Source organism: Anomaloglossus baeobatrachus, chromosome 9 (assembly GCF_048569485.1).
Source record: "Anomaloglossus baeobatrachus isolate aAnoBae1 chromosome 9, aAnoBae1.hap1, whole genome shotgun sequence".
NCBI classification, from domain to species: Eukaryota; Metazoa; Chordata; class Amphibia; order Anura; family Aromobatidae; genus Anomaloglossus; species Anomaloglossus baeobatrachus.
In genome coordinates, this window is record NC_134361.1 from 37,379,184 (window position 1) to 37,401,236 (window position 22,053).

Genomic DNA, 22,053 nt, shown 5'->3' on the forward strand with positions numbered 1-22,053 from the left:
GCGGTGAAACTCCGCCCACAGCCAATCACTCAGGAAGACTGGGGCTGGCTGCGGTGATGTCACATCAACTTCCTGTTGACCTAACATCACCGCAGCCGGCCCCAGTCTTCCTGAGTGATTGGCTGTGGGAGGAGTTTCACCGCTCGTCACAGCCCAGCATCCCCCCGCGCTCTCTCCTTCACCGCAGAGTGCCACAAGCAGGAGCAATGCTGGGCTGTGACAAGTGGTGAAACTCCTCCCACAGCCAATCACTCAGGAAGACTGGGGCCGGCTGCGGTGATGTCAGGTCAACAGGAAGTTGATGTGACATCACCGGATCCCCAAAGCCGGGGGGGAAGGGGTCACGTCATGAGGAACAGCAGACCGCAATAGCGCCGCTCAGAGGCCGAATTAGATATTTAGAAAAAGCCTTCCCTTTCAGCCTATGAGCGGCGCTATTGCTGTCTGCTGTTCCTCATCATGTGTCCCCTCCACCCCCCGGCTATGGGGATCCGATGATGTCACATCAACTTCCTGTTGACCTGACATCACCGCAGCCGGCCCCAGTCTTCCCGAGTGATTGGCTGTGGGCGGAGTTTCACCGCTCGCCACAGCCCAGCATCACTCCTGCTTGTGGCGCTCTGCGGTGAAGGAGAGAGAGCGCGGGGGGATGCTGGGCTGTGACGAGCGGTGAAACTCTGCCCATAGCCAGTAACTCAGGAAGACAGGGGCCGGCTGCGGTGATGTCAGGTCAACAGCAAGTTGATGTGACATCACCGAATCCCATACCCGGGGGGGGGGGGGTTGTCACGCGATGGGGAACAGCAGACCGCAATAGCGCCACTCAGAGGTTGAATTAGGTATTTAGAAAAAGCCTCCCCTAGCAGTTTTACAGAGATGTGGCCACTATTGCAGAGTAGGGAGCCACCCATTTAATCCTTTTTTTTAAGAGGGGAGATGCAGTGACTCGTCGGGAATGCGCCACTTACATTTCATCATCAGACATTTAAACAGTTGGAGCGGCGGTGATCAGAGCTCACTCAGGTCGCTGCAGTTAGAGGCCGACACTGGCTTCAAAACGGAGCTCACCTAAAACACCTGCACTCACCTCTATGACATATATGTGCAGGAAGGGGTTAAAAGCGTATTCCCAGTCATGGTAGGATGGGTGGGTCCTGATCTGGGGACCCCCGAGAGTGAAGAGGATGCGGCATTGGCATAGCGATGTTTCCCCTTGCTCTTTCCTATGTCCAGGCCATTCTCACAGGTCACACTCCCACCGGTAACAGGGCGGGGGGTATCCCTTCATTACAGAGGGGGGGGGGGGGGGGGGCGGGGGTATCCCTTCATTACAGAGGGGGGGGGGGCGGGGGTATCCCTTCATTACAGAGGGGGGGGGGCGAGAGTATCCCTTCATTACAGAGGGGGGGGCGAGGGTATCCCTTCATTACAGAGGGGGGGGCGGGGGTATCCCTTCATTACAGAGGGGGGCGAGAGTATCCCTTCATTACAGAGGGGGGGGGGCGGAGGTATCCCTTCATTACAGAGGGGGGGGGCGGAGGTATCCCTTCATTACAGAGGGGGGGGGCAGGGGTATCCCTTCATTACAGAGGGGGGGGGCAGGGGTATCCCTTCATTACAGAGGGGGGGGTATCCCTTCATTACAGAGGGGGGGGGGTATCCCTTCATTACAGAGGGGGGGGGTATCCCTTCATTACAGAGGGGGGGGGGTATCCCTTCATTACAGAGGGGGGGGGGGTATCCCTCCATTACAGAGGGGGGGGGGTATCCCTCCATTACAGAGGGGGGGGGTATCCCTCCATTACAGAGGGGGGGGGGGGGTATCCCTCCATTACAGATGGGGGGGGGTATCCCTCCATTACAGAGGGGGGGGGGGGTATCCCTCCATTACAGAGGGGGGGGGTATCCCTCCATTACAGAGGGGGGGGGTATCCCTCCATTACAGAGGGGGGGGGGTATCCCTCCATTACAGAGAGGGGGGGGGTATCCCTCCATTACAGAGAGGGGGGGGGGTATCCCTCCATTACAGAGGGGGGGGGGGGTATCCCTCCATTACAGAGGGGGGGGGGGTATCCCTCCATTACAGAGGGGGGGGGTATCCCTCCATTACAGAGGGGGGGGGTATCCCTCCATTACAGAGGGGGGGGGGGTATCCCTCCATTACAGAGGGGGGGGGTATCCCTCCATTACAGAGGGGGGGGGGTATCCCTCCATTACAGAGGGGGGGGGTATCCCTCCATTACAGAGGGGGGGGGTATCCCTCCATTACAGAGGGGGGGGGTATCCCTCCATTACAGAGGGGGGGGTATCCCTCCATTACAGAATTACAGAGGGGGGGGGGGTATCCCTCCATTACAGAGGGGGGGGGGGGTATCCCTCCATTACAGAGGGGGGGGGGGGGTATCCCTCCATTACAGAGGGGGGGGGGGGGTATCCCTCCATTACAGAGGGGGGGGGGGGGTATCCCTCCATTACAGAGGGGGGGGGTATCCCTCCATTACAGAGGGGGGGGGGTATCCCTCCATTACAGAGGGGGGGGGGTATCCCTCCATTACAGAGGGGGGGTATCCCTCCATTACAGAGGGGGGGGGGGTATCCCTCCATTACAGAGGGGGGGGGGGTATCCCTCCATTACAGAGGGGGGGGGGGTATCCCTCCATTACAGAGGGGGGGGGGTATCCCTCCATTACAGAGGGGGGGGGGTATCCCTCCATTACAGAGGGGGGGTATCCCTCCATTACAGAGGGTGTGTGTGGGTGGGGGTGTGTGTGTGTGTGTGTGTGTGTGTGTGTGTGTGTGTGTGTGTGTGTGTGTGTGTGTGTGTGTGTGGGGGGGGGGGGGGGGGGGTAATCCATTCTAACATGTGAGGGTCCCGCCCCGCCGATCCGATACTGACGGCCTATTTTAAAGGATTGTCGATCGATATTTTAACCCCTTTAACACAATCGCCCCCTGCGGATCACATATATGTCTATATACAGGATACACAGGATAACGCATACTGCGCCCCAATCACCAATGAATACAGTAGCGATCCACTAAGTGCTGCATTATGAAAGGGGGGTTGTTAAAAATGTACAATTCCTTTAAGAGCTAAGGTCACATGACATGACCCATAGACAAAAACAAAGCAAACCTCAGTAGCATCGCATGCTGTGGCCTGAGTCATGTGCCGCCTATCCCGCCTGTGATGCCCCATTAGCCGCCCTCCACCACCATCAGCAGCTTTGTGTTTCCCCCGTGTCGCAGCCTCAGCCCAGCGCTTACATCGACCTTCCCCGTCTCTACGGAAATCCCGGCCAGGTCCAGGTGGGAATCCGCCTCGGTGGAAGTGATCCCCCATCCTCTTCTCTCGGCTCCCAGCAGCGCGGTATCACAGACAGGCGGGCGGACAAAATGGCGGCCTCTAACAACCCCCTCTCTCTCTCTTCGCCGTCCACTCGCGTAGCAACGCCCTCAAGTGACAAATTTCAGCACGCTTGAAAATCCAACCAATAGAATTGCTAATCCTCAATCTCCGGATTCGCTGATTGGCTAGCATTCGATGGGCGGCAACAAGCACGACCAATTAGCCTAGAGACCGCGTCTCCTATAACAACGTCAGGAAAGACTAGGTGAACGGCGCCGGCCATCTTTGTACACCCTAGGCTTCACTAGCTACTGAGAGCTTCTGGAATTGCAGCCATCTTGGTACTCTCAGTCTTATTCATGTCGATGCTTTTATATAATGAAAGTGTAATTAAACATTCATCACATTTTCACCAAAATAGGCACTGATTCCACATTTCATTTGTAAGATAATCCTTGGAATATAGACCTAATTTGTTTAATGTGGTAATATGTATCAATATTAGGCTCGGGAAGTCAATAGGCCTCATTCAAAATTGGCTGCTCATAGCAACCAATCAAAGCTGAGCTTTCATTTTGTAAACAGCTCTGATAAAATAAAAGCTGCACTCTGATTGGTTGCTATGGGCATAGTGCGCCATTTGTTACATTTTAGTATTTTTGACGCAGTGTTGCGTCATATATTTTGGAAATATAATATTTTCAGGTAGCGAAAATAATTGGAGTCTTACAAGACAGTTTAGCAAGAGTTGTGCAAAAATGACAATATTTTTAGAATTTTTGATACATTTTAGGATTTTTTTCTCTGATTTCGCTATTTCTAGGGTTTTAGGTGGGGGAAGGTGGGGTCATAAGCTCCTATGGGGTAAAAGAGGTCAACGGTGCTGTACGTCAATGCTCAGGGATCCATCTGTCATGTTGGCGATGGGCACCTGAACAGATGCCCCACCGAGATTATGCCATTGCCACTTAGCAGCGATTAATTGCAGCATGTAAGGGATCAAACTGCAGCAATCAGAGCTAGCTCCAGTCATTGCTGTGAGAAGCAGGTGCTAACTGTATAATACAGCTGGCACCTGCCTGTTTGGCGCAGGCTCGGATTCTGCGCCTTCTCCATACACCCTCACTCTTCTCATGATGTACAGTACTGATATTAGTGAGTATTGACCAATATGTATAGTTTTCAAAACTGGTAATAATCCAATATAGCGCCCCTGAACCCATCAGGGTGTTACAAGGTTCTGCATCCCCACCAGGATGCAGGGCCTACCCCCTTAGGGACCCAGAACCCCAGTGCTGGTACCAACAAAAACTAAGGTAATCCCAGTTTTCCCCAACAATCCCCCATACAATGGTACCCAGCTAGGGTGGGACCAATGGATGACCGCCTAGAGGTGGAGCCACTCCAGTCCACTAGTGGACCAGGTGGGAGGGGCAGTCTGTGGAGAGTAGTCAGTTGAGTAGTGACTGTAGAAGTGAGAAGGTGTGACTGAGGAGACGTCCTGACTCGAGTTGACGGTGACCTGGTACCCAGGAGAAGTGGTTGCCGGTGGAGTATGGTGGAAAACTCCCAGAACTACGCACCAACGGGGTACAGGACCCTAGGACAGGAAAGAGCTTCAAGCCGACCTGTTAACACCTGCACAGCAAAGGGGACCATCAAGAACCTTGCTGACCCTAAAGAATCCGAAGACTCAGTAGTAAAGAGAGACCCGGGGACAGGACCAGAGACTCCAACCCCACAGGGTTCACGCTACCGTCAGGCGGACAGAAGTGGACAAACCACAGACTGGGGACCCCCAGTGTTCCATACCACGGGGACCCACTTACCAGAGACAGGTGCAGGGGAAGAAGGTACCAGAGAACCACACTGGCACTGAGATGAAGGGGACCTGGAGGCGAAACCAGCCGGCCTCGGGCAACCAGTAACATCTCAGCAGTGAGTAAACCAGTTGCACTGAATACCTGTCTGGACTCCTTCTTCCGACACCCACCGCACCATACACCCGCTGGGGTAATGCCCTACTTGCGGAGGGACTACCATACTAGCTGCTAATACCACCAGCCCCAGTAGAGACATTCTGCAGCGGCGGCTCCCTACCTATAGCCGCAACCGCAAGTGGCGTCACGTGTAAACTTTATTTAACAATCCCCTGTAAATATCCCCATTACAAAAAGGGCCCAGGGCATGGAACCGGGTAACAGGCCACCATCGTGGCATTCCCAAGATGTACACTGCCCGGAACCGAGTACCCCATATTCCTGGGTGCGACACTAATATTTTTGACTTTGCGCTTTCCTAATAGATACCAGCTTCATGCAAATACGCTACTCTAAGCACCTGTATGTACATAGTAATGAGACCGGCAATATCCACTGTTTATATTGTTTATTTTTCACTTGCAGTCATGAGAAAATCCATGTATGATTTCATATTCACTTATCAATTATTTGCATTTGAACAAACATCGGGGTGATCGATTTATTGCATTCCTCCCAAGCAATCTGCTAAATGGTCTGACGGGTGAAAAGACAGGACAGGACACAAGACAAATTATCGAGAGAGGGCAAGCGTTAAATAAAGTGTTATACTGCTGACAGTAAGTATGCAAATTCTACTAACAGTATATAGATATATATGTTGCTTAAAGTATATATGCAGCTGACCGTATGTATTCTGCTGACAGTACTCTGCTGAGATATGTATTCTGCTGACAGTACTCTGCTGAGAGTATGTATTCTGCTGACAGTATTCTGCTGATAGTATGTATTCTGCTGACAGTATTCTGCTGATAGTATGTATTCTGCTGACAGTATTCTGCTGATAGTATGTATTCTGCTGACAGTATTCTGCTGATAGTATGTATTCTGCTGATAGTATGTATTCTGCTGACAGTATTCTGCTGACAGTATGTATTCTGCTGACAGTATGTATTCTGCTGATAGTATGTATTCTGCTGACAGTATTCTGCTGATAGTATGTATTCTGCTGACAGTATTCTGCTGATTGTATGTATTCTGCTGACAGTATTCTGCTGATTGTATGTATTCTGCTGACAGTATTCTGCTGATTGTATGTATTCTGCTGACAGTATTCTGCTGACAGTATTCTGCTGATAGTATGTATTCTGCTGACAGTATTCTGCTGATAGTATGTATTCTGCTGACAGTATTCTGCTGATAGTATGTATTCTGCTGATAGTATGTATTCTGCTGACAGTATTCTGCTGATAGTATGTATTCTGCTGACAGTATTCTGCTGACAGTATTCTGCTGATAGTATGTATTCTGCTGACAGTATGTATTCTGTTGAGAGTATTCTGTTGAGAGTATTCTGCTGACAGTATTCTGCTGATAGTATGTATTCTGTTGACAGTATTCTGTTGACAGTATGTATTCTGCTGACAGTATGAATATTGCTTACAGTAAATAGTCTGCTGCTGACATTATATATTATATATATACTAACAATATGTATTTTACTGACAGTATGTTTTCTGCTGACAGTATACCGTATATGATGCTGACAGGATGTATTCTACTGATAGTATACCATATACCGTATGATGCTGACAGTATGTATTTTGCTGACAGTATACAGTATATGATGCCGACAGTATGTATTCTGGTGACATACTCTGTTCTGCTGACAGTATGTATTTTGCTGATAGGGTGTGTTCTGCTCAAAGTATATATGATTCTGACAGTATGTATGATTCTGACAGTATGTATGATGCTGACAGTATGTATGATGCTAACAGTATGTAGTGCACGCTGCTGTTATATTAGTGTAAGAGCACAATTAGAGCACAAAGCGAATGCGATTCTATATTGCGAGTGCAGACATAATGACAAATACGAGGCACTCGTATCCACTGTGCCTACTTGATCAAATTGAAGTATGAAGGAAGGCCAGAAGATCATATTATATTGTGCCTATATAAAAGGAGAGGTGGAGAATGTATATGAAAAGCATGATATTCGGGGATATTGATTACAATCAAGGGATCTTTAGACAATATGAGTGCAGATAAGAATATAAAGAGCTCTATCAGTAGAGACAATAGACAAGCCAGAGCTCAGGGCTTGACCATTGCATCATAATGAACCAGATAGCCATCATTAAACATGAAAAGCTTGCGTTCATTGGCGTTATAGCTCAAACTTTGCACCTTGTCGGTCATCTTCTCTATCATTAAGCTCATCGAACCTCCCCTTCCAGTCTTAGTGTCAAACATATAGAAGATTTCCTCAGTCTTTTTGCTTACAGAGCGAGTGGTATAGAGGACTCCGCACATCATGAATGCATTGGTAGCCTCAGTCTTCATCTGTGTAGTGGTCCAGGCCTTATCCACCGTCATGGTGGCAACATTGACCTTACCCACCACAATTTTGCCAGCACTTTCATCAGTGGCGTAAATCACCCAGAGACCCTTCTCATCAGATGCAAAGTCTATGTCTTGGTAGCTAACTCCAGCGTAGGAGTACTTGTTGTTGAATCCGGCATTGGCTAGAGGCTTTCTCTGGTAGACCCCATTGGTCAAGCTTACTCTGCACATGTCGTGGGTGTTGTAGCAGTTGTAGTACAGATTGTTGTTGTAGACGATGGCTCCCGCACCTTGACCGGCAAGAGTGTGATTCCATTTGTTCTTGACGAGCACAGATAGGGGGAGGTCAAAGGAGTTCTTGTACAGTTGTATGTCATTCAAGGAACTGTAAGCGCGTATGGACTCAAGAATTCGCTCATCGGTATTAAGAGAACCGACCCAATACATTGATTTCTTGGTGGCGTTCCATGCCGCATCTTTACCCCATGCTCCAGCCTTGAACCCTACTCCCCTCCAGTTAAGCTGCAGAAGCATAGGTTTGCTGATAGAAGATAAGCCTTTGTGCTGACATGATCCTTCGGGAAGAAATAGAATATTTGTATCAGATATAGACAAAAAAGATTTATGGTTTTTAAGGCAAAACCTAGAAGAATTTACCAAGATTCCTTATATCAAATTTAACTCTAAATCATACACACAATCTATGGTGTCAACAAGTTTTATTACATATGTAAATGAGAGTCCTTTCGTGCATTACTCCGCACCCTTCGATTATCATTCTCCACCCCTGTCCTTATGGCAATTGATAGCTCTCTGTCACAGACATTCCCCTGTTGCGGAGTTTGGTGACATGTTCTGGGTCAGAGTCTCACTTTGTCTTGTGGGACTCTGCAGATTAAATAAATTCCCTCTCCTTTGGGGAGGAGAGGGTTAATTCCAGCAGTTCTGACTCCTGGTCAGGTGTTTCCGGTGGGGACCACTCCCATGTTCTATAAATACCCTCTACGTCCACCAGAGGGTGACGGTTATTTTCTATCATTAGGAAGCTTGGCCAGGAGGTGGAAGGAGCTGTTATTTACTCTCTCAGTACTCTTGGCAGCAGCATTCTCAGGTGTTTTTGTTCTGGTTCGGAAATTCCCCAGTAGTCTGTTTATTCCTCCCTTTAATGTTGTTTCCCCTCTTGCACTTTTTGAGGCTCCTTTGTGTGTGGTTGCTGTGTGTATAAGTATTTTTTTTTTTGTTGTTAGCCCTGTCTGTCAATATTTGTTTGTGGGGTGTTGACTCCTGTTCTTGCCCATTCCCCCCGGGTGGTGGGTTGTGGAGGGGGGTCATAACATCAGGGACGAGGACAGGAGATAGGGCCTAATGTGGTAACCTGGACCTCCCTACCATCGAGAGTACCTTCAGGGTTAGGGTGAGAGCAGGGGCCCCAGCTTTAGGGCCAGTATAGTTTCCCATGGGTTCACCTAAGTCACTCTGTGACTCTCTCACTTTGTAACGCTGTCTGATCTAAGTCCCCAGCTCTACACACACTCATACTGCAGGGGCTGACAGCAGACACAACGTCAGTATGTGCAGGAGCCGAGTACTTATCCACCTCTCCTGTGTCTGGCGGCTGACAGCTGCACACAGGGTTACACAGCAGCGAGCAGACGATACTTACAGGGAATGTAGATGAGAATATTGTCAAGCACGGACTAGGGGAGAGAATGGCGTAAGGCCAAACACACAACTTAAACGGGGAAAGCACAATGAGAAGACAAGGGGTACACCGGGAACACTTTAACAATGGTGAACCCTAGCGCTAGTGAGAGGGAAGATGGACACCTCCTCCACTTACCTGCCACTGTACCCTGCACTCCTAGCCAGTCCCTGTACAGGTTCCTCACCTGTCGCCGAGCTGGAACCTGAAGCCCTAAGATGACCATATAATAGTCCCTGGCTAGGGAGTGGGCAGATGATGGATGCCAGTCTCACTGCTGCACTAAAACAACACACCAGGAAAGGAAGCCAGACAGGGGGAAAACACCACAACAGACTTCTGCATGCAGCACCAACACTGCAGCCACACCTGCAAATCCAAGAAAGGGTTTCAGCAGCTCCTACTTCCTCCAAGACCAGAATCCAAATGAATGTAGAATAACTGGCACCCTCTGCTGGTAGCAGAGGGTATAAAAAGGGACTGGGAGTGGTCCCAAACCAGAAACACCTGAGATGGTAATTGGCCTGCTTGCTGTCAATTAATACTGCCATTAACCCTAAAACTGCCAAAGGAAAAGAAAACACGTTCAAATAGCAGAGTCTCACAGGGGAAAGTGAGACTCGGACCCAAAACCTGTCACTAAACTTCTATAGCAGAAAGAGAACCATGACAAATGCGCACAATGTCAGTGATTGTGCACTTTCTCATCTCCTTCTCCTGTGTACAGCAGGCCCTTACTCCTGTGTGATCCTGGGTGCAACAAGTGGCCGATACACACAGGAGAAGGGGATGAGAGCGCACGCAGACTGACTTTCACTGGCCTAGTGCATGCACACACAATGTCAGGGTGTACACTTTCTCATCTCTCTCTGCTGTCTGCAGTGGCCATTCCCTACATAGAGTAGGGGAGATGACAACTCGGTCCCCAACACGCTGACACCGTTAGTGCATGCACTCAGCTACTGCAGTATCAGAGCTCAGGATTTCAAAGAACACTAAGGAGCAAAGGTGCAAAATAGGGTCTTACTGGTATAAACGGGATAAAAGAGAAAGAGGTATGCTCACCTTATCAAGTTGTGTGACACACAACAAGACATGTGCTTAATAAGGGGAAGCTGCTGTAGATGCATGAGTACAGAGCACAGTGCAGACAATGAAGAAAAAGGACAGAAGACGTGTTCACTCCGTGCTGCTGCTGAAAACTTTCCAAAGGATGATCCAGGACTCACTAGTGGAAGTGGTTTTTATTCAACAAGTTTCAAAGCCATTACAAGCTTCTTCAGGAGAAGAGCCACAGTCTTCTTCAGGAGAAGAACCACAGTCTTCTTCAGGAGAAGAACCACAATCTTCTTCAGGAGAAGAATCACAGTATTCTTCAGGAAAGGAACCATAGTCTGTGGTTCCTTTTCTGAAGTAGAATCTTGTAAAGGCTCTGAAACGTGTTAAATAAAAACCGCTTATCTCCTCTGATGTGTCCTGGATCTTCCTTTGGAAATTATTCAGCAGCAGCGCGGAGTGAACACGTCCTCTGTCCTTTATCTGCAGAGCTCAGGATTTAGATTAGGCAGTGTTCCAAAGCAAACCCTGTCAATCACTATAAGGCCTAAAGCTGGGTTTACACACTGCAACATCGCAAAGGACATCGCTGTAACGTCACCGGTTTTGTGACGTAACAGCGACCTCCCTAAGTCTCTGCTAAGTCTCTGGTGAGCTGTCAAACAGGCAAACCTGGCCAACAACTCAACAGAGATCCGGACCTGCAGAGCGACCTAGCTGGTTGTTGGGGACATTGATAAGCAGCCTTTTGAAAGGGAAGTTGCTAACAAAGTCTCTGCAAAGTCTTTCACACACTGAAACTTTCCAGCGATGCATGCTGCACAGCGGGAAACAAAGGACCTAGGAATGGTCCTGAACGATTTGTAACGATTACAACTTCACAGCAGGGGCCGGGTTGCTGATAGGTTTCACACACTGCAACATCGCAAACAACATCGCTATTGCGTCACAAAACCGGTGACGTTACAGCGATGTCGTTTGAGATGTTGCAGTGTGTAAACTCAGCTTAAGACACACAGCATGAAAATCAGACCGAGTGGAGTGCGATAAAACATTGCATTCCACTCGGACCAATATTAACCTATGTGTCAGCACCCATGAGCGATTATTTTCTCGGCCCCAATCGGACCGAGAAAACAATCGCAGCATGCGGTACCGATGTACCGTGAGTGCAGTACGAGAATGGCAATGGCCAGCTACGGAGGAGAGAGGAAAATAAATCCCTCCGTCTCCTCCTCCGTGCTGGCCCATCCCTCCTCAGCACTGGCCCATCCCTCCTCAGCACTGAACCGCCCCTCCTCAGTGCCGGCCTGTTCCCCGCAGCTGAGGTCCGATCGCATGTTCGGACCTCAGTCACAGTGACACTCGCATGACACTCGGCTCCTGCTGTGCTGCCAGCACGAGCCGAGTGTCATGCGAGGATCGCATTAGAGCCCGTGTGGCCCCGGCCTAAGGGGAAGGGTGAAGGATGGTGAATGAGTAAGTGGAAAGGTACACAGAACACTTGGCCACTTCAAGGACTCCTTCTCATTTACATATCTAATAAAACTTTATGATATAAAAGAAAATCACTAAAATCTAAAGTACCAGTGTAATTTTTAGTGCAAGTTACACGGCTATATGACTCGTCCGAGGATCACATCACAATGCCCGGACTGGTTAGCTGCTTTTTTTACTTCGCTTGGGTCAGAAGAGCAGCTAGCCAGTCGAATCATTGCAATGCGATCCTAGGACGAGTCATGCAGCCTAATGACTGCGCAATTATAGGGGTTAAGTCATCTATATAAAGGTCTAAATAGTTCAAATTCAGTTTTGGGGGGGTGACAAACTCTCTTTAATGCGTTTTATGCTTATCTTAGGGCTTATTTCTGTGTGATTTATAATTGGAATTGAAGTGAAGGGTTCTGGTAACTCTGATTGTCTATAAAATGAAGGTAGTCTCACATTCAAAGCAGTAGTAGATGGTGAGTAATGACGCCTGAAAGGCAAAAGTTCAAAACATTGTTACCCTATTGCTCATGAGTCTAAATGGAGTTTTCACTATTGTCAATACCTGGTAAAAGTTAGTGAGGACTGGGCTCTTGTTGCAATGTTCCTGACCCAGTTACATAAGAGTCTTGCAGATTAGCCTTCTATAACATACCACCGTATTGAAGTCCCTCATATACATGAGACTAATGTCATCCGCACCTTCCGATATTGACGGGTTCCTCCGACATTCTAATGTGTATGGGACCACTGGTCAACTGAATGTTGAAGGAGATTTTGATTGAGCATGTTTGATTTCGGACTCCTGATTCCTTTGTTCTCACTGAGATAAGCTGCCGGCAGAAATGTCTGTCGGTGGCTTTCTCATAGAGAACATAGGAGCTCTTCGCTGCATGGGCACTTATGCCTATGGGAGAGACGACCAAGATGGCTTCTGGTTGAACAAGCGGCTGAAGCATCATTCGGCTGTCAGGCATCTAACATGCAGAGGGGGCCTTAATTTAGTCAAACGTTCATGTGTTTCATTGTCAGATACAACTAGCAGTGACTTATCTCCTAGGAGAACAACAGGATTGCGTCAGGACAGGGCCGAGAAGGCCCCCATAGAAGTTACATAGTTGGCTGATGCAATTGTGAATATATTTTACTAGGATATATGGATGACCAGGTGGGTCCAAAGTTGAGCGCCACTGCAAAGAGCTGTTTACGCTTCGGAAGACTCAGTGTGACCTAGTATTATGGTTAAAGGGCACATGTATTACCACATTTCTCCTGTAGTGGCTCTGCAGGATAAATTGGAAGCTGCTTTCAGGTGACCCTTAGGACAACCACTTTATGTTAACCACACTGATCTATCTCTGGTAATAATTTGGATATTCTGAAATGTAAAACCTGCATTTTTATTTAACTACTTCTCATTTTGGGGTCACGCTAACCAACTTACCAAGAGGTACCATGGGTCCAGCTTTCAGTTTCATATTTTTCTCACAATCTGCAAGACGTTTTTTCAGGTTCTCCATGTCTCTCTGGGCTCGGAGGACATTGTTCTTATCAAAGACTTCTAGCTGTTCAACAGTCTTTGAGATGTTCTTCACCTAAAGATTGAAACCCATTAGGACACTATTGCAGTCATAAGTGGTTTTAATTTTCCCAGTGTGAAGAGTCCACTTGGAACGTACCTCAGTATACAAACTTTCCACGTGAGCGTTGCTTCCGTTGATTTTGCCCCTTATCTTCACGATGACTATCTCCATCTCTTTTATCTCCTTCTTCAGCTCTTCAAAGTTAACTTCCATCAGACCTTCAGGGCGCAGCTTCTCCAACCATTCCAATTTCCTGGTTAGGTTCATGAGTTTTTCAACATAGCTGTCCAGTCTGATGTCTTGCTCTTGTATCTACAAAAGAATGAAATAGGGCAACATTTATGCGACCAAGATATGAGACCTTATGTACATGTGACTCGGTTGGAGTTATGGGGAACACTTGGGGACGATTATAAGAATATAATTGGTAATTGTAGTTTTAATTCTTATAGACAATATAAATGATAGGAATTACATTGGGGCCGTCAATGATTGATCGGTGGGGATCTGATGTGTAGATGTATCCTTACTTACCTTGTGGGTAGGTGGTGTTATTTCAAACAGTTGCACCCATGAGAGGTTTTGCGTTGGGTGGAGACGTCTATATATCTATCTATCTATCTATCTATCTATCTATCTATCCCAAGTTTACTTACCATCTGCATTTCGTCCTCCACTCGGTTGGTCAAACGCAGCGTTTCATCTTCTAGGACGCTCACCCTTTTGGCTGGGAAAGAGCTATCTGGCATGAGAATCTCACATATGCAGCGTTCCCATCCATTTACCTTCCCTGTAACATTTTGAGTCACCTGGGGGTAAAAGTAGATAGAGGTTAACATAGAATAAATATACAGACTATACCGTAGTGGTACACTAAAGAACAGATAACACAGTGATACTCAATATAATATATATTCATAGAGGCGTATTTATCGCTCATCCATTCGGTTGTATTTGACGACCAAGTGGCCAAATCTCTGAATTCGATAAGACTCTATGGGTCATTTACTGTTTGTGTTAAGGCTACTTTACACGCTGCGATATCGGTCCCGATATCGCTAGCGTGGGTACCCGCCCCCATCTGTTGTGCGACACGGGCAAATCGCTGCCCGTGCCACACAACATCGCGCAGACCCGTCACACATACTTACCTGCCCGGCAACGTCGCTGTGACCGGCGAACCGCCTCCTTTCTAAGGGGGCGGTCCGTGCGGCGTCACAGCGACGTCACTGAGCGGCCGCCCAATAGAAGCGGAGGGGCGGAGATGAGTGGCCGGAACATCCCGCCCACCTCCTTCCTTTCTCATAGCGGCCAGAAGGCAGGTAAGGAGAGGTTCCTCGTTTCTGCGGCGTCACACATAGCGATGTGTGCTGCCGCAGGAGCGACGAACTACATCGTTACTGCTGCAGTAACGATAATCGAGAATGGACCCCCATGTCACCGATGAGTGATTTTGCACGTTTTTGCAACGATGCAAAATCGCTCATCGGTGTCACACGCAGCAACATCGCTAATGCGGCCGGATATGCATCACGAATTCCGTGACCCCAACGACTCCGCATTAGCAATGTCGCAGCGTGTAAAGCCCCCTTTACTGTAGATAGTTGACTACCAGCCATAGGCTTTATTATGTCTGTGACTATAGCATCTATCAATGAGTCCAACACAGCAGTCACTGATGAGCAGAGGCGAGGGGCACAAAATGCAGTGTCCAGATAAAATCAGTGTTGGGGAAGCCCACTAGAACCTATTAGAACCAATTGGGGCGTAAACTCCATTGTCTTATTCACGCCGCTTCTGTAAGTATGTATAAACCCAATTTACAGTCTTTTATCTAATGGAGAAAGCAATTTATTGTTGTGGTGATGGATAAATGGATGGATGGATGAATAGCTAGAATAAAAGTTCTGCACATTTTTTTACTTTATTGTTTTTTTATTCATATAATCTGTAATAAATCACACACTACACATAGATATAGTATATTGCACATTACAGATATTGTTAGAGTTAGAGGGGGTAAATCATCAATATGTCAGTCGCTGATATCCCTTTTAAGAAACTTAAATTGCAAACGCCAACAAACTAGAAATTATTGCATGTGCATGTACTGACTGTTTCTTTGACAAAACTACTACTACAAATAAGGCCTGTTTCACACGTCAGTGAAAACATAGACGTTTTTCACTGACTTGTTATAAACCCATATGTCCCTCCGTGAGCCGTGATTCACAGCACATGTGGGTTGTCCATGTGAAATCCGTGCTCCGTGATTGCACAAGGAGATAAACTCACCTGTCCCGTTCCTGCTGTCCGTGGTGCTGAAGAGTCCCGTGATGTAGCATCCGGTGTCACCTCTGCAGCTACTTCTGGGTCGGCTGTGTCGTGCATAATGAATATGCATGACAGTAATTAGCCGGGCAGGAAGCAGCAGGCAGCAGCGACCGGAAACAGCATCGCTGGGGAAGGTGAGTTAAAAATGCTTTTTATTTTCAATGTCCCTGTTTTTCTGGTATGTGTTTCATGGACCACACCATAGCCATTTTACATCCGAACGCCCCGCAAAATAGGATTTGGACGTATGTGCTGCCGGGGCCTTTGACCATAATGGTGCAGACGGAGTCACTGTGCCCTCTGTTGTGTGCCATGTTTGATCGTATACGCCTACTGGAGGTGGACACCCAGAGGAGCACAAAAGCACTGAAGCTGGCTGAATGCAGTGATTGCCCAACTTCTGAACAGTGCTTGCAAGCTCTACAGCTTGTAAGTGCTGTGCTCCTTGCCTAGGAGTCCTTCCACTTCTCTGTGAACCTCTATATGATCTGTATGATCTGCAAGTCTGATTTGAAGTCATGTGTTCTAGAAGAAGATACCCACTACAGCTACCCTATATATCGCACCCTAGTATACAGAGCAATAAGGAAGAGGCCAAATCGCTCCCCAGGTGCTGTAGCCCCGACAAATAGCTGTTCATTAGGGAAGTTGAGGTTTGGACCCCAACTGATTAGAGTTGGTGTGAATCCAGGTGCAGTAGCAACGTCGGTAACCTGTGGCCAGTGGATGGGAGTCGTGAAAACTGTCTATAGCATCTGCGCATGTTCTTTTGATTAGCCGGCCTGGCGATCCGCCATTGTTGCGGTGTGATGCACATGACAGTAGCGTTGACCTCCTCACTGGGGGTAATGTTATGCCTGGAAGCAAGAAGGGGGTCCCCCACGCTAGGTAGCACCAGCAGTCAACACTTTTCTGACTCCAGACCAGAAGGAGGAGCTCAAGAAAGTGTTGGCTGCTGGTGCTACCTAGCGTGGGGGACCCCCTTCTTGCTCCCGGGCATAACATTACCCCCAGTGAGGAGGGCAACCCTACTGTGGCAACCGGACCACTGGGGTGCCACACACGTGTCGTAGTGCCAGGCTGGCTAATCAAAAAAGAGCAGCGGATGTTGTCAGGTAAGAGCCCTTTCTCAGGGTAGATTACTGACATGGCAGATGGATCAGTTCCTGCGAATCGATTTACACCAACTCTACCATTCATCTGATGTTGACAACCTCATCAATTTTAGAGAATTGGAAAGCCCTTTAACCTGTAAAATTTATAAAAAAACATTCCATTGCCATTATATTTTTGGTCTGTGACCTTCTCACCAGCCATAGGCATTTCTCTATTTCTGCTTCTTTGTCTTTCCAGGACTCCTCATTGTCCTCTACATAATCCGAAACATGGTGAAGTCTGGTGTTATTTCTATGCAACCTTTTCAGCAGGAAATGTCTGCGTAACACGGAGGAGATGGGGTTGAGCCATACAATGGGTTAATATGAAATAAAGGACATTATAATAGATCATACTGGAAAGGGTAAAAGGCACCTGAACTGGCTTTGTAAGGCCGACACCAGATTTAGTCATGGGACATTCTGGTTGCTATGGATATAACACCTACTCTCCTGAATAAGTATGATCTCCCACAATCTACGTAGATCTGACAAAGGTTTCGAAGTCTCCCAAAAAAAGGGGTTAGTCTGTCACCTATCCATTGGAGCAATGATAGATAGGTGGTTGGCTATCCATGACTACTGCTCATGTAACAACGGACATGAAACCCCTGTTTTGGTGATTAGTGGGAGTCTCAGCAGTTGCATTCTAACCATTGTTTCGGTAATCTATCCCACTAATAGGTGATAAATCAACTTAACAAGAATGACCCTTAAGGGTACCATCACACTTTAGCGACGCTCCAGCGATCCCACCAGCAATCTGATCTGGTCAGGATCGCTGGTACGTCGCTACATGGTCGCTGGTGAGCTGTCAATCAGGCAGATCTCACCAGCGACCAGTGACCAGCCCTCAGCCACCAGCGACGCGTGGAAGCGATGCTGCGCTTGGTAACTAAGGTAAATATCGGGTAACCAAGCAAAGCACTTCGCTTGGTTACCCAATATTTACCTTGGTTACCAGCGCACACTGCTTAGCGCTGGCTCCCTGCACTCCTAGCCAGAGTACACATCAGGTTAATAAGCAAACCGCTTTGCTTATTTACCTGATGTGTACTCTGGCTATGTGTGCAGGGAGCAGGGAGCCGGCACTGGCAGCGTGAGAGCGGCGTACGCTAGTAACCAAGGTAAATATCGGGTAATCAAGCAAAGAGCTTCGCTTGGTTACCCGATATTTACCTTGGTTACAGCTTACCGCAGGCTGCCAGAAGCCGGCTCCCTGCTCCCTGCATATTCAGATCGTTGCTCTCTCACTGTCAAACACAGCAATGTGTGCTTCACAGCGGGAGAGCAACGACCAAAAAGTGAACCAGAGCAGTGTGTAACGAGCAGCGATTTCACAGCAGGGGCCAGATCGCTGCTCAGTGTCACACACAGCGAGATCGCTAATGAGGTTACTGCTGCGTCACAAAAAACGTGACTCAGCAGCAATCTCGCTAGCGATCTCGCTATGTGAGAAGTACCCCTTAAGGAGGACCAACCACCAGGATTTTCCTATATAAACTAAACCCAGTGCTATACTGGTGCTATCATGCTGATTCTATACATACCTTTAGTTTTGAGATCGGATGTATAGTTTCTGAAATACAGGGGAGTAAAGTTTGTGAAATGCACTGATATTTGATTGATAGCAGCTACAGAATATCTAATAGGTGGGTAGGGTTTTGCTAGTTATTCCCGCCCCTGTCTGCTTGCCTGTCCTTTCTCCCCCCGTCCTTCCTCCCCCTGTAGTAACAGAGACAGGGGGATGAAGGACCAGCAGGTAGACAGGGGCAGGAATAACTAGCAAAACCCGACCACATATTAGATATTCTGTAGCTGCTATCAATCAAATAACAGCACATTTCACAAAGTTTACTTGCCTATATTTCAGAAAATATACATCCGATCTCCCAACTAAAGGTATGTATAGAATCAGCATGATAGCGCTAGTATAGCACTGGCTTTAGTTTATATAGGAAAATCCTGGTGGCCGGTCCTCTTTAAGGCTTTGAATATTCCAGTAGGAGACTACATTGTAGATTACATAAAAAACACTGGACCATCTTGTTTGATAAAATGATAGACACCCTAACAGAAATGTATAAAGTCATCAGGGTCCATCAGGTGCCAGCCATGTGGTGAATGTAGTACAGTATTATTGGCTTACATTTACAAACACAGGCCAGAGATATTGGCATTTTTTCGTTTTGCTGAGGCAGCCATATTGGAACCGTATGCACAGCCGTATTAGTTGTTATCTTTTGTAGTAGCTTCTCAGAAACACAAAACCAGGCTGTCATTTTAGCAGTAAGATATTTTAAGTAATAAATTATGATTTTACTATTAATTTCTGAGATAATTCAAAAGTGAAAACCAATATGGCTGCACTTCCTGTTTTTTCTTTTTTTTCAAAATGGCCGCCACAACCCAAGTACAAAGAAAGCCAATATTATTACTTTCATTTCTTCTATAATTTACGATTTTTTTCAAAACAAGGTGAAAATGAAAGGGAAAAAGAGAGAGATACAAGTGTTATTATTTCGGTTCACTTTCTAGCCGCCTCGAGTACTGTCGGCGGGAGCTTCTCAGATGAAATATGCCAGCTCACAACTGGATGGGTTTTGTTGTCACTATGGCCAATTCTCTGCAAGAAAGATAAAAAATGAAGAAAATTCATGAAGAATTTGATTTTCATTTACTCTAGCATCTTTGTAATATATACGGTACTTATTATTACTTTTTTTATTGTACTGCTTTAACCTATTTTTACTTGCGTATTGCATACAGGTCCTATTATTTAGAGTTATCCCTAAAATGATGCACTTTGAAGGGCCTCTGTCAGCTCAACTATCTGAGGACAGCTTAGGATAAAGAGGAGGATTGTGAGCTCAGCGATATACAGATTTCTATGATTTTATTCAGTACTCAAAGGCTTTCTCTATGAGCGTGTGTATTTTTTTGGGGGGTGTAGCAGGACTCACAATATTTGTCTACGAGTGGGTGGTGGAATCAGGACTCACAGGCTTTCTCTATGAGTGTGTTGCTTACACACTCACAATCCTTCCCCTTCCTTCCCTGGGGAGAGGGGGGAACAGATTAGCTTTACTCATGAATATAGTAAGACATCTGACTCCGGCATCTCCATCATCAGTGGTAATCCTGAGGATAGGGATAGCCTAGGGTACCCTAGCCTGAGGGACAATATAGGAGCCCCCTGTCACTTGCTATCCTACAGTCACATTGTCACAGGGAAGCAGGACTCACAGGCTTTCCCAATTAGTTGGGGTGTGGCAGGACTCACAGGCTTTTTGTATTAGTGGGCGAGGGAAGCAGGACTCAAAGACTTTCTCTATGAATAAACGGGGAAGCAGGACTCACAGGCTTTCTCTATGAGTTGAGGAGGGGAAGCAGGATTCACAGGCTTCCTCTATGAGTGGGCGAAGGAAGCAGGACTCACAGGCTTCCTCTATGAGTGAGCGGGTGAAGCAGGATTTACAGGCTTCATCTATGAATGGGCGAAGGAAGCAGGACTCACAGGCTTCCTCTATGAGTGGGCGAAGGAAGCAGGACTCACAGGCTTCCTCTATGAGTGGGCGAAGGAAGCAGGACTCACAGGCTTCCTCTATGAGGGGACGAAGGAAGCAGGACTCACAGGCTTCTTCTATGAGTGGGAGGCGGAAGCAGGACTTACAGGCTTTCCCTATGAGTAGAGGAAGGAAGCAGGATTCACAGGCTTTCTCAATGAGTGTGTTGCTGTCACACTCAAAATCCTTCCCCTTCCTTCCCTGGGAGGAGTTGGGAACAGATTAGCTTTACTCTGGAGTACAGTAAGGCACAGGACTCCAGTAGATTTACCATCAGGGGTAATCCAGAGTTTAGGGATAGCCTAGGATCACCTAGCCTGAGGGACACTATAGCAGCCCCCTGTCCCTTGCTCTCCTACAGTCACATTGTGACAGGGAAGCAGGACTCACAGGCTTTCTGTATTTGTCGTGGTGTAGCAGGACTCACAATCTTTCTCTATTAGTGCCGAGGGAAGTAGGACTCACAGGCTTCCACTATGAATGGGCGAGGGAAGCCGGACTCACAGGCTTTCTCCATGAGTGGGTGAGGGAAGCAGGACTCACAGGCATTCTCGATGAGTGAGTGGTAGAAGCAGGACTCACAGACTTTCTCTATGATTGGGCGGGTGAAGCAGGACTCACAGGCTTTCTCTATGATTGGGCGGGTGAAGCAGGACTCACAGGCTTTCACTATGAGTTGGAGGAAGCAGGACTCACAGGCTTTCTCTTTCATTGGGTGGGGAAGCAGGACTCACAGGCTTTCTCTTTGATTGGGGGGGGAAGCAGGACTCAGGCATTACCTGTGAGTGGGGCGGGGTGGGGTTCGCAATACTCACAGGCTTTCTCAATAAGTGTGTGTGTGTGTGTGTTGGGGGGCATTTGCAGGACTCACTGGTTTCCTCAACAAGAAATCTCCTCTGGAAGCGTCTATCCTTCTCTTCGCAATATCATCTTTTGAGTTGGGAGGCAGCCATATGCAATAGACTGTCACCACCAAATTTTAGTTGAATATTTTTGGGGCCTTCACGCAGTTCTCTGGGCAGTGCCAAAGATATTTAAGCCCTTTTATTCCATATTGTCTGACCCATTATGATCTTTTTACATGTTTTTATATAAAGATCTTTTTGACTAGCTTTCCCTTCTATGCAATTTCCCAAATTTATGTAATACCAGTATAACACCACAGCCAGCTGAGTATTTCCTAGCACTTCCAACCACATCCAATTTGGTAAAATTTTTGCTAAATCCTGTTCTAAATTTTTCTTATTGACCAATTTAATTAATGAAGGGTTAAAGGGGATATCCAGGAATTATTTTTAATGTTATTGATTGAAAATAATAAGAAGTCTCCTGCTCCTGCGCAGGGTCTTCACTGCTGCCATTGGTCTTGTCGATGGGCTGCAGCGGTGACATCACAATTACAGCACATGTGTAATTTTAGCCAATCACCAGGCTCAGCAACTTTTGCTCTCTACATGTGATTGGCTGCAGTTGTCACATGTGTTGTATTTATGA

General features: G+C 47.3%; 2 protein-coding genes across 2 annotated transcripts in view; both read right to left on the reverse strand.

Moving 5' to 3' along the window:
• Positions 1 to 3,448, reverse strand: part of HNRNPUL1 (heterogeneous nuclear ribonucleoprotein U like 1) — a 126,952-nt gene extending 123,504 nt beyond the window's left edge. The window contains exon 1 of the mRNA XM_075323550.1: positions 3,268 to 3,448. Coding sequence (XP_075179665.1) covers positions 3,268 to 3,343 — 76 coding nt within the window. The 5' untranslated portion in view covers positions 3,344 to 3,448. The remainder of the gene's footprint in view (positions 1 to 3,267) is intronic.
• A 2,274-nt stretch (positions 3,449 to 5,722) lies between these two features.
• On the reverse strand, positions 5,723 to 14,272 carry LOC142250398 (olfactomedin-like). Its single transcript, XM_075322559.1, has 4 exons — positions 14,162 to 14,272; positions 13,602 to 13,817; positions 13,367 to 13,517; positions 5,723 to 8,251 (listed from the first exon to the last, which is right to left on the reverse strand). Exons 1-4 carry the CDS (start codon positions 14,252 to 14,254, stop codon positions 7,428 to 7,430), a joined length of 1,284 nt encoding a protein of 427 aa, XP_075178674.1. The 5' UTR covers positions 14,255 to 14,272; the 3' UTR covers positions 5,723 to 7,427.
• Positions 14,273 to 22,053: the final 7,781 nt, after the last annotated feature.

Bases quoted from the DNA above. Each gene is read 5' to 3' on its own strand.
- LOC142250398 (XM_075322559.1), bottom strand. From the start codon at position 14,254: ATGCCAGATAGCTCTTTCCCAGCCAAAAGGGTGAGCGTCCTAGAAGAT. The intron at 13,518-13,601 runs GTACGTTCCAAG...TTCAATCTTTAG, and splicing joins TGGAAAGTTTGTATACTGAG to GTGAAGAACATCTCAAAGAC. The intron at 8,252-13,366 runs GTAAGTTGGTTA...TTCTTCCCGAAG, and splicing joins TGGACCCATGGTACCTCTTG to GATCATGTCAGCACAAAGGC.